Genomic DNA, 12200 nt, shown 5'->3' on the forward strand with positions numbered 1-12200 from the left:
TTTTAAGAAGGAAGAATCTGTGATACCTAAAAAGCATAGTATGAGAAAGGAAGATGAGCTCCAAAACCAAGCAGTTTCCATAGAGACTCAGCAAGAAGAGGGAGCCTACCTCTTTTTCATCCTTCTAATATACAGCCACTTTGGCAGCACACAGCTCTTCTCTACTCGGTAAGAGCAGAGCAGGCACCAGGCACAGTTCTTCAGGTAGCCTGCATGCAACTGTACAGTTTCTCCCAGCCCAGAAGTCTCAAGTATCCAGAAGAAAGCCTATCTCCTGTAGCTTCCCTTGCAGATGAAGTCAAGCAGGCTTTCTTGGGACAAATGAATGCCCTTCTCTAGCTTCTGGTAGGGGAAAAAGGGTCCTTGCTAACTCTGAAAGGTTTTTTGCTAACAATAAGGATGGACAGAAAGCACCCTCCCTCCTAGAAAGGATTCTTCAATCTTATTTATTTTCTAAATAATATTCTAAATAAAGGTGATGCTTGAAGCTCTCCCTGTATTTCAAGTGACCGTAACACAGCATCTTTGATATACAAACTAATCAGAGATTCTGTAACCTCATTTCTGAAATTATGTCAACTCACCGCTACAAATATGAAGATGAAGAGTATCAAAGCCAGAGCTATGTAATTAGGTCAATGTCAACAAAAGACATTTTTCAAGCAGAGTTTATCTGTAGCCGAGTCAAGTTCTGGCCAGATCATCTTTAGACGCAGTATTCATACCTCAGATAGGAACTAATGTTCAAGGACCAGCCAATTTTCTGTAATTGTTTGAAGATCTTGACCACTGAGGGGCTCCCTGAGTCTCACTTTGACCTCCAGTTTCCCTCCAGTGGGCTTTCTGCCATCAAAAATCTGAAAGAACCACAAAGAGAAGAGCAGTTAGTGCACATGTGAATGACGATGTCAAACTATAGTGCCTCAGGCAACCACTGACTATTTCCCCATGACTAAAAGATGACAGAGATCACCTACAGGCGACTGCAATGCTGGGCGGTGTCGCAGCCACGTGCTTCCCTGGATTCACAATTCAGCAGTGCAGGTTGCCCACGCAACCCGTGCGAGGCAGCCACACCAACGACTGCGTGACCTCTGCCTGCTGTGCACCAAGCCCCCAAAGGACAACAGGCTTGACTGGCAGCTCAGAGGATGCCAAGGGCAGCGGTGTCCTCACCTTGTCTGTGATGCAGCCCAAGGGTGTTTTTTTGGGGTTTTTTTGGGGTTTTGTTTTGTTTTGTTTTCAAGATTCCACTTAGTGATCTCCTGCTAGATCTTACGGCAGTTCCCTATCCACTCAGTCAGTCCTCACTTAACCTTTTGATCTGTTAGCTACCAACAAAAATATTTTTGAGAATCACCTGAATTTCTGGTCCTGACAAAGAAGTTGTCAGTCCCCAGGAAGTTCCCAGTACCAGAATGCTCACAGCTAAGACTAGCTTCAAGAGATGATACAACAAAGAACAGCCCATTGTTTATTGAACTCATCCAATACAAAACTGTCACCTGTATACAGACACATTCATGCAATGCGAATATTCATTTTCCCTTTGTGTTCAAATACTACTTACTAGAAGAACACACCTCACCCAGAAAACATACCTCAATGATCTCTCTAACTTCACATTCTGATTCCAGCTTTTCTAGTTTCAAGTGTGCTGTCCCCACCTGCTTGTCACTTCTGAAAAAGGACCTGTTTGAAAGAAAACGTCCTTAATCGAATGGGTAAGGTTTTTCAGAACATTAAAGAGAACGCAAGCTAAGAGGTCATTTGCACCGCCACTATTTGCACCACCACTGCATCCAGGAGGGCTACTCTCATCAAAACAAACATTTCACAGGCACATGCTGGTTTTGGCAAACTATTTATTAGGAAAAAGTCACATGAATCATTCTGTTTCATTCTGATAAATCAAAACACTCAATTTCAACAATTAAGAACATTTTATTCCAGCTATTGTTTTGATTCCCCTTCACACTGGTAGTTTTAACAGTCAAGAACTATCATTTTAGAATTCCTAGTCTTCTGAAATTAAACACAGAGCATTTTTATACTGCAAGGAAAACAATCAACTTTTCTCTGCTACAGTCACTTCTATTTAAGAGTTTTATCAGCAAGAGATCCATCTTTACCTTAACAGAGACAAGGTGGTACAATCCTTATCCAGACAAACTCCTCCAAAAGGCAACAGATAAGACTAATTCCACAGAAGTGTTCACTCAAAGCACTGGATTTCTTTGCCTGCATCCAGGCATTTCCCTGAATCAGTCTCCTGAAGGTTTCATAAACAACTAAAATCTAGAGATTCTGGAGGTAGGAAAGCCAACCAGCCATGCCTGTCATGTTTTAGACAGGCAATCTGCCAAGAATTCAGAAGCTGTCTTTTTTATGCCAGTCTGTCTAGGAAAAAAAACAAGCAAACTAACCAACAAACAAACTCCCAACCCCAAAACATCCACCCTTCTTCCTATTATCATTAAAGATATTACGATATTTTCAAGCAAGACTTGACATGTGCAATGAAAACTCTGAATATTATTGTATGGGGCCTCACAATCAGGTCATCTGTGGCAACAGTAACCAGGACATTAATACACGGACCTGATGCTGCCACCAGTGCCTATCAATTCACAGTATCCAAGTGAACATCCATGAATCTAAAAATCTCTGACTGGAAAAGGAGTAAGGTTGCTTCCTCACATCCACTGCCTCCATGATGGCTTCTTTCATGTATTCTCCAAACAGCTCATATCAACCGCAGTGTTAAGAAACCTGTCATTCAGACTTCAACCTCACTTTCTGGCTTACGTGTTCAGAAATAGAGTCACGAATGCTCATATAGCACCTAAGTCTTTATCGATTAGGAGGACAATGGTCTGGTACCATTAGCCCAGGCTGCAGCGAGCTCACAGCAGGGAGCTCAGACACTTCTAGATGGGATAACGAGTGCCAGACCACTACTCTGAATGCACTGGAACGCGCAGTGAGTCACTGTTAGGAAGTACGTCTGTTCCAAAAACCTGTTGCTGAAAGACTTTAAATTCTTCAAATTGCTTCTTATTTGTCAATTTGTCCATCTCAGCACAAATTGTTGTAGTGAAGAGTGTCATAGGTACCTTAAGGGCTGGTAGCGCCACCTCCAAAGATGATGCCTAGCAATTTTGGTGACAGAAAGTCTTCCAACAACGAGACTGTATTCTCCATTGATGAGACTACAGTAGACTCACAAAGTCATTTAGAAAAGTTCAGAAATTATTAACTTATGCGCTAGAAGTACTTCCTCTACTTCACAAGCACCTTAAAATGAAGCAGGATTACATAATTGTACTGCAGCGTGTTGGACATTTTGTTCATAAACTTAAAAGAGAATCAGAAATTCTTCTGGCTTTTTTTTTTTTAAAGCATTTTCCCATTTTATAATTCAAGAAACAATGAAGACTGGTTCATCCCTGATCAGTTCCAGGGGGTTTGCAGGGAAGAATGTGAGCTTGCTCTAGGCCATGGCTTCAGAAACAGCTCTGGGGAAATCTTCTATCTTCAGAAGCTTTTAGGAGAGGTTTAAGGACAGACTTTTCCTTTGGAAAAATATGTTGCTGGGTTTTCACTTGTAAGTGTTTTTAAAACTGAAATTTAATATATATGACCTGAAACAAGACTCCTTTGCTCACTGAGAGAAAAGAATTCTTAGGAGATGATCGAAGACCTATCAGAGACCCCAGACCTACAACACCTACACGCATTTCTGAAAGTATTATCCATTCTGTAGTCCTGAAGAAAGACAGGGAACAGACAGTCTTTAGAAAACAGCCTGGACCACTTAATCCTCTCCTGTGTCCTCAGTTCCAGGGCTGCAGTTAAGCAGAAAAACCAAGCAACTGCAACAGGCAAAAGCCATATGAAGGCAGTAGAAATACCACTGTGAAGGGGGTTGCAGCTGGGCCTTTTTGGTATCTTGGGTGTCACATACCACAGCAGGAAGCGTGTTCTGCAATTATGTTACTGGCTTTGCATAAACGCTCTATACGGGGGACCGGCAGCCCTGTTCTGTCCTGAGAAGATGGCCAGGCAAGGGCAATCAGTGGGCATGTCTTCTTTTTCTCCTTCCCTGTTGTTGTTTTCCAGGGTAACTTCTCCCCTCCCCCAATACAGAAACTAGCATATATTTAACTTGTTAGATTCCTATTCTAAGAACAAAAAAATTAGTATCTCAGAACCAGAAAAGAGACAACCCGCAGAGATTTTTTTTGCTAATCTTTGAAAAGGCTTCAAAGGACAATCTGGAGCTGGCATACAACTCATGAGTCACCGGAGAGTGTTCCCCAATGAGTGAGCTTAAGCCTGAGCTCAGACCCTACAAACAAGCACAGTTCCAGCTGATAAGAGAATAGGATATGCCCCATATGCGCAATGGTATGCAAAAGATAGGGAAAAAGGTTTGAAACAAATGTAAACACTTAACAGTTCTACACAAAACAGGCAGGATCTCTAACAGCAACATCTTGAACAACAGAGCAGTGGAGCAGTCAGGATTGATAAAGAGGAAGAAAACCAGCTTTTCCTTCAACAGAGATGCAAATGGAAGATCTGGAGTAAAAACAATGGGACTTTAGCTCACAGATTAAAACTTTTACAACTTGAAAACCATCTCAGAGAACCTATGGATCATTTCTCTATGTCCCAGTGACAGAAAAAAAGAACAGCGCACAGAGCCACCGAGACAAAAACAGGTTAACATCTCACCCATGTCACGGATCACAACCCACTTGGGTATTAGTGAGTACAGGCCATTCTCATTTTGAATCAATCAGTAATGAGCCTACATGTAGGACAATTTCCCTGAACGTTACCAACTGTTAACGTCCATCTCATCATCTTGATCTCTACGATGAGGGGAGTCTAACAGTTTGCTAGCAGTGTTCGGTAAATATTGTAAGACCCTCAGAATGAAGATAAGTACAAAAACATAACACTAGTTCCACCATCATCTATCATCTGCTTTACTGCTGTTAATGCTTTGCTGCCACTTGCACTTCATTATTCTATAAAGTTATCTCATATAACATTTAAATCTTCTAGTCCTGATGACTAAAACCAGATTGGATAAGAATCAAAACAATTTGAAGCTGAATCATTGCCTACCCAGTCTCATCAATTCCACATAACGCACTAATCCTCGACTGATCTGCCAGTTATGAACCAACTCCACTCAACTACTGCTTGATACAGAGCTCAGGCACATTTTGAAAGGAGTTCTCAGACATGAGAACTAGACAACTCTTTATTGCTAGCCTCAAGATTGTGCTTCATATATTTCAGCTACAACACTTTTCAACTGTTACTAGAGAAGAAATATGGGGGGAGCAAACTCTGGACTTACCCTTTATGAAATATTTCGAATTTAATTCCTTTGGACCGAATTGCTCGTCGGAAACCTCTGTGATTTCGGTTGATGTTCAATTTAAACAACTGGTTATATTCTACAGTCAAGATATAGAAAAATGAAAGCAAGCTGTGAAAGTCAAACTATGTGCAGTGCTGTATAACATGCACGTACTTAGACCTCTGTTTACCTCAGTTTGGCCCATTTGTGAAATACACTTCACATCTCGGGAGGTTATTTCAGTCATTAACAAGTTAGTGTCCCTGTGCAATAGTTAATCTCTGTCATCCCCACTTTACAGGGACAGAAACCAAAGTGCAGAAAAACCAAGCCATCACGAGGAGGTGACAGCAAGGTGCTGGAGAGACAAAACTAGAGATTCTAGGTCTTTAAGCAATTAAAAGTGTCTGTGGCTCAGAAAAAAGGTTCAAAATAAGGAAAAAGCATAGGAAGGTTGGAATGACTGGGAAGGGGCGTTTTGATAATGTAACTAATACTGTTTTAACACCAGTTTAATAAGTGTGACAAGGACTGTGCCATGGGATACCTTTTTATCAGAAAGCCTCACAACATTGTACAACTAACATTCAGTGACTTATCTGCTGTGCTACCCAGGAACACTCATCTCTCCTTGTCAGCCTAGGAACCCAAAACATTGGAGCTAAGTAACTGCTCAGCAAGTGCAGAATGAGTCAGAGCTTCAGGACTTCTAATCTTAACAGAAAAAAATATATAAACTCGAAAGATAAGAGAGAGAAAGAGAAAGATATATATATCTCTTTTGAGATAAATTCACAACTAGCAATTTGGATACTGAATTCAAAGTTGGTTTGATGCTAGATGGCTGCTTACTGCAAGAATTGAAAAAATAGTATAGCAACAAACCAAACTCAGAGTGCAATATGATTAATTCTAAAATGCATGATGAGTCTAATACTGGTATTCAATGGCTAGGTACAAGGGTGTATTTTTCAAAAGACACAAAAAGCATTTTAGCTGGTTGCAAGACACATTGTCTAAAGAAAAGAAAAATATATTTCTGCAATGATGTTTTGTCAGGTTTAGAAATGTTTGCTGATTAACAAAAATCATGACAGAATTGGCAATCTCGCAGGACACAAAATCTGACTGGAAAACATCTGATCCATGGAGATATTAAAATTAATAATTTAACTTATTTAATAAAGAAAATTTTTTATCTGGCCCATCTCCCAGCAGGGTTGATAGCAACAGCTGGAGCATGACTGGTAACTCAGTAATTTCACTAATTCATAACACAGTAACTACCACCAGTGTTAGGATGAGGGTGAAGAAATTGCCAACACAGCTGGACTTCACCCTCCAACAAGCCCTTTCATAATAAAGAAGGAAAAAAGGTGGTGGGGGGCCCTCTGGCCTGATTCACAGTATGAGGCTAGCTTGTACTCTCCAGTGATTCCTAAGGTGCAATGTTGTTCCCTCCACCCCAGAAAAAGTACTAACCTGGAGAATTGTTATTGTTAATTACAGGTGTTTTACTCTTTTGAGGTTGCTCCTATTAAGAAAGACACACATTACATAAAGCCATCAGATATTGTTTCAAAATACAGTGTAGTAACCATTTTTATTACCAGGTCTTTTTTATACCTATACAAGAAATATGAAGCTTTAGGGGGTTATCTGAATGATAAAAGAGTCATGGTACATTCAAGACTAAAGTATTTGGATTTCATTGTCGTAACAAGTATAATACTAGATAAAGAATAAGCCAAAACATTACATCAAATATAAAAGCCACAGATAAGCTACATGGTCACACTCAATTCAATCCAATCATCATAAAGTTACTGACTGCAGCTCTTAAAACTACATGATAAAACTGCACACGTTCCATGACACAGTAATTCTGTTCCTTCTGCATTAGTTGGAATAATAAGCTACACAAGGAATTCATCACAAATCATTCAGGGAATTGCCCTACTATTATTTTGCCTGACAATCAATCTGCCACCAAAATGAATTAACTTTTAACCTAAAGCAGAGTACAAACTAAATCTCTGGGGACTGAACAAGGACAACATGACCTAATTATTGCAGCTACTTTGCAAAACTGATTTCAGCTATGGAGGAGAAAGGTGGTGTATTTGACTGTTGGCTAAGTAGCAGAGATCTGGCTTTTTTAAAACAAAGAAAAATAGAATAAAAGCAACTATGCTGATTCTTATGTATTTCCCAGAAAATTACTCATACAGACCAATTCTGTTTTCAGCCACCCTAACGGGGGGGGATGGGGGAGGACAGACTCCCGTATTAAGGCCGCGCGTAACTCAAACCTACACAAACCTGACCTGACTGCCACCAATTTCCCCACAGGTAATTGAATTTATTTTACTGGAATTGCTGCAAAATTTATGAGAAGGTAAAAATCTAGGCTCTGCACTCTCACAGGGCTAAGTATTAGTCCTGTAAGAGCAAAGACTGTTTTTGCCCTACAGAGAAAGCTGCAGAAGTCCCAGCACTTCTACTGATAGTAAGACTGGACAGCCCTCTTTAGAAGCCCTTCAGCTCAATGGTTTCAGTATTTTTCAGACCACAGACTGCTTTTAAAGGTGAGGGAACAGGAAGACACTGGGGAGTTTCAAGGAAAAAAGCAATATATATGTATACATATTTTTTACATATATGCACACATATACATGCACATACATACACCTAAGTATTAATTAGTAAGGTAAAGAAACTTGTATGGCCTAAGTGCTTTCTCCAGATATGCACATATATACTTGCTAATTAAATCACCAGGAGTCACATGCATTTATTTGATGACAAAGATTAACCTTTTTCAATCAATTTCTGTAAGAGATGTCCAAAAGCAATGCCTTTCAAAGCTTGTTTTCTTAAAGGAACAGTACTTGGAGGAAGATCACATCTAAGGTGGCCCCTCTCCCCTAGTGACGAGTTTGCGTGCCCTCAGGTTTGGTTGACACCACACCACTCAGTGTTAAGGTGTGGAGAACATCAAGAGCAAGGTGCAGCAAAGCTCAAATCTGCAGGAAACAGATTCAGCAGTTCTGTTTCTCAAAAAAAGTTTCCGTTTTAAAAACAAATTCAGGCAGTATGCCTAGAAGTGTTTTCCCTTTCTACAAGAAAACTTATACTTCCTCCTCGAAGGGCTCACAAGCTAATACAGCAGCAAGGGTCACAGACTGAGGAACAGAAGAGCCAGGACACACACTCACCGCACTCGGGTACTGAAATTCAAACTTCACAAATGCATCCAAATCTCTTGGTGATACACCTGAATGAGAACAACAACCAGCCAATCCAAACAGCCAGTACAGGTATTTTCATTGCATCTGTAATGCTGAGCAGGATTTTCAAGAGCACTTAACTGATTTTCAGTAGGACTCATGACCTGTCTCTTGACAGCTGAGAAAGCCATCCGTCAAACCAAAATCCATAGGAAGCTGGCATCCAAAAGAAAACATCTACTTTTCTTAATGCTGCTGTTAGTCCTGAGACAGTCTAGCATACATGGTTTACAAACTCCCAGAAACAAGGGACTAAAAGCAGTAACGTTGGCAGGAGCAACTCCTGTCTACTGAAGGGTCAATAGTCATTAAGGTGGTACAGAATTAAGGCAGGCACTCATTACAAAATAGGAGATAAACATGAAACTTAAACTATGACCCAGTTATGAGCGAACCCAGGGTAATTTAAAGTTCTTCCCTGTGTCCAGATGGAACCCAGATTCTCTTTATTCCTCTGGGGTTTTCGTTTGATTTTAAAATACTGTTTAAATGTTTTTTGGGGGCTTGAGCCTGAAACCTGGTTATTGTGTTTTAACGAGTGCTGGGTACAAAGGTCTTGACTTTTGAAGAGGTCTTCAAGGTAGAAAAATCTCATTCCCCACTACTTTCCTTACCTACTCAGAGGAAAAAGCCCACATGCCCTTTTGAATACATACCTGGTGGAGCTGGTAGGTTTATCCCCCTGACAATAAGAAGGTGCATTTCTGTGCTGTTGAGCTCAGAAAATATCCTGTGAAAAATAAAGACAAAAAGACATGTTTGCCCCAGTGTCCCATCACCTCCTGATCCACTGCCCCAACAGGATGCCACTAGTATTTGTCAGACCTTGCTCAGTAGTGCCCTCCTACATATATCATCTTAATAAATTACAGAAGAGCAAGGAAAGAGCAAAACCAAGGTACAAACATCTCAGGTATAGTGAAAAATGCCACAAACAAAGCCCAAAGGCAACAGGATTGATGGAGAAATACAGAGGAAGAAAGTAGCAGAATACAAGAGATGAAGCTGGAGATATTTTGAAAACAAAACAAAACAAACAAACAAAAAACAGAAGAGAAGTTAGAGAACAACTTCTTTGTATTTTTTTTGTTGTTGAGTGTCCTTTCAGGAATGCTGAGCCTAACCCTAGGTGCCACCCGAGTTTGCTGAAGCCCACAATGCCCTAAATAAGATCAAGAAACCAGAAAACTCATTTCAGCCTGCCTGAGAAATCCATTTGTTTTTCCACACCTTATCATTTTAAAGGTTCTTTCCTCAAAGTGATGGCTTGGAGGATCCATTCCTTGCGCTCGTGCAAGCTGTAGGATGTCCATGTCCTTTTTACAACCTTGTGCTAGTTTCTCAAACCTATAGGAAAGGCAAACAAAGAATAGAAAAGCTATACACATGCTGGAACATCAAACAGAGCATTCTGCCAGATATAGGCCATGCAGTAAGCCTCAAATCAGAGGTCGGAGAGCACCTTGGAGATGTAGGCCTCACAGTTACTGACCCTTTCATGTAATGAGAAGCTTAGCAATCTGAACCCCCATCATATTTAGGAGGGTCAGGCAGGCTCAAACCTGAAATGACCACATTTTGGGATGATTAACAGCTGGCAGCAGGTCTTACCGAGTCGTTTCTGCTACATTTCCCAGATGCATGAATTGCTTGGAATACTGCAAACACCTCTGTCAACAGAAACAAAAACACACAAATGGGGAATTCATCACAAATCCTTTTTAATCACTTGATTTCTAGATATGAGGTTCACCCAAAGGCTAGTCTTAATCAGCCGGGTACTATTTTCAAACTTGAGTGCTCCTATTTAATAGTGATAATTCGATAGTCCCAAGCCTCCAAGCACACCCTCTGACTTCAACTAGTAGAGAATCCAACTCTGAAAATTTTCAACTTTAGGACATACAAAATCAAAAGTATTTTAAAAGAAGAACAAAGGACCCCACAGAAACAATGACGGGATAATAATATTAATAAAACCCATAGAAATGTAAAAAAAAAAACAAACAAAACATTTCTAAAAAAGATAAAACTGTCACCTCATGTTGGTCTTTCAGCAATTTTATAAGCTGTGCATATACTTCGTCTGCTTTCTGAGACAGTCTGACATCTTCATGGTGTATGAAGATAAAATCACCCTCTTCATCTGTAGGGGGTGATGGCAGCTGCAACACAAGAACACCACATTTCAGAGCCCTTAATAGGAAAAAATTAAGTAGAAAAAAAGCAGTTGGAATGCATGGAAAGGTCAGTGAAGGGAGATGGGTTGTTTTTCTTCTCTAGGCTATTGCAATCCAACAACTACTTACACCACTGCCTGGCAACTGCTTAAGTCATAAAACCCTGCAAAATGTCTTAAAGGCCTAGTTCCCTGATTATTCAGGTCAGGAGAGCTATTACAGTGCATTGGTTTCCCCATCTTCCCAAATACCAAGAGATGGTTTCTCTTGGGCATCACTGTATACATGCACCTGATCCTCATAGCAAAATGGAGTTAGGGCACAGCTGAGGGATGTACTCAGACCCTAAGCCCTGGGAACAGTTCCAAGCTGCATGGTTTAGGTGTGCCATTGTAAATTAAGGAGCAAATGGTTCATGGAGACTAAATTTCGTCCAAATCTGGCATATTTGAGGAGCAGCAGCAGAAATAAAATGAAACAAAAACTTAAAACAAAAATATAGCAGAATTTCAGGGCTCAGTATCCAGATTTGTCACTTGAGCAAACTAACTTGTGTCAAAAAATATTTATTAAATCATTCACTGTTTGAAGTAAGCACTTAGATGTCCAAGAATATGAAACAAAGCAGAATACTAACAGTCCACTAACCTTGGAAATATCAACAGGTTTGCCACATTTTGCTTGCTCAATCTTTAGGTCAAAGCTCTTAGCTGTTCTGAGATACATCTTAGCCTGTTCAAGGTTATTTTCTTTCTTTGCTTTGATGGCTGCCTTCATGTATTGCTTCTTTCTGTTTTCCAGAAATTCCAGCTGTTCCCTAGCTGAAAAACAGTTGTACAAAAACCCTCACTCATCTGATACTGCCATGCCCCTGAAACAGGTTTATCATGTTCAGTTTATAGCCATAAAAAGGTCAGTAAAAGTACAGATATCAAATAAGGACATTTCCTTACTGCAGTTAATTGTTTCTTGGCCAGTTTCATGTTCAAGTATCAGAGAAAGAAACAAACTTCCTTCTATCATGGCATCCTTCATGAAAAAAAAGCTTGTAGCAAGACAAGAGTCACAATAGTAATTACAGCCCCTTATCTGTAGTCAGGAGACAGACTCCAGTACAGCTGACTGGTCCAAAGCAGAAGCTGAATTCAAACTTTCAGCTTGACATGTTAACTTCTAAGAGACAATGAATTATATAAGCACCTTCTGTAGTCATTGCTTCCCTCTCCCCCGATCTATCAGGAAAAAAAAGCCCAGATGAACCAATGTGCAGGCACATTCAGAAATACCACCTCTGCTTATTTGTAACTCCTCGCCATCTTAGTTTCTTAAAAATTCTCGGGTCTCCTCTTT

The 12200-nt window shown here is 40.2% G+C and overlaps 1 protein-coding gene across 1 annotated transcript in view; it reads right to left on the reverse strand.

Moving 5' to 3' along the window:
* Positions 1 to 587: 587 nt before the first annotated feature.
* CC2D1B (coiled-coil and C2 domain containing 1B) overlaps positions 588 to 12200 on the reverse strand; it is a gene marked incomplete at its 5' end in the record, with an annotated part of 31176 nt that continues 19563 nt past the window's right edge. Inside the window, 10 exons of the mRNA XM_082003010.1 lie at positions 588 to 857; positions 1602 to 1692; positions 5378 to 5477; positions 6863 to 6914; positions 8599 to 8657; positions 9327 to 9400; positions 9901 to 10017; positions 10282 to 10340; positions 10710 to 10835; positions 11499 to 11671. Of these exons, the coding sequence (XP_081859136.1) occupies positions 738 to 857; positions 1602 to 1692; positions 5378 to 5477; positions 6863 to 6914; positions 8599 to 8657; positions 9327 to 9400; positions 9901 to 10017; positions 10282 to 10340; positions 10710 to 10835; positions 11499 to 11671 (971 nt within the window). The 3' untranslated portion in view covers positions 588 to 737. The remainder of the gene's footprint in view (positions 858 to 1601; positions 1693 to 5377; positions 5478 to 6862; positions 6915 to 8598; positions 8658 to 9326; positions 9401 to 9900; positions 10018 to 10281; positions 10341 to 10709; positions 10836 to 11498; positions 11672 to 12200) is intronic.

Source organism: Phaethon aethereus (genome assembly GCF_964289735.1).
Source record: "Phaethon aethereus genome assembly, chromosome: 8".
Lineage (NCBI taxonomy): Eukaryota > Metazoa > Chordata > Aves > Phaethontiformes > Phaethontidae > Phaethon > Phaethon aethereus.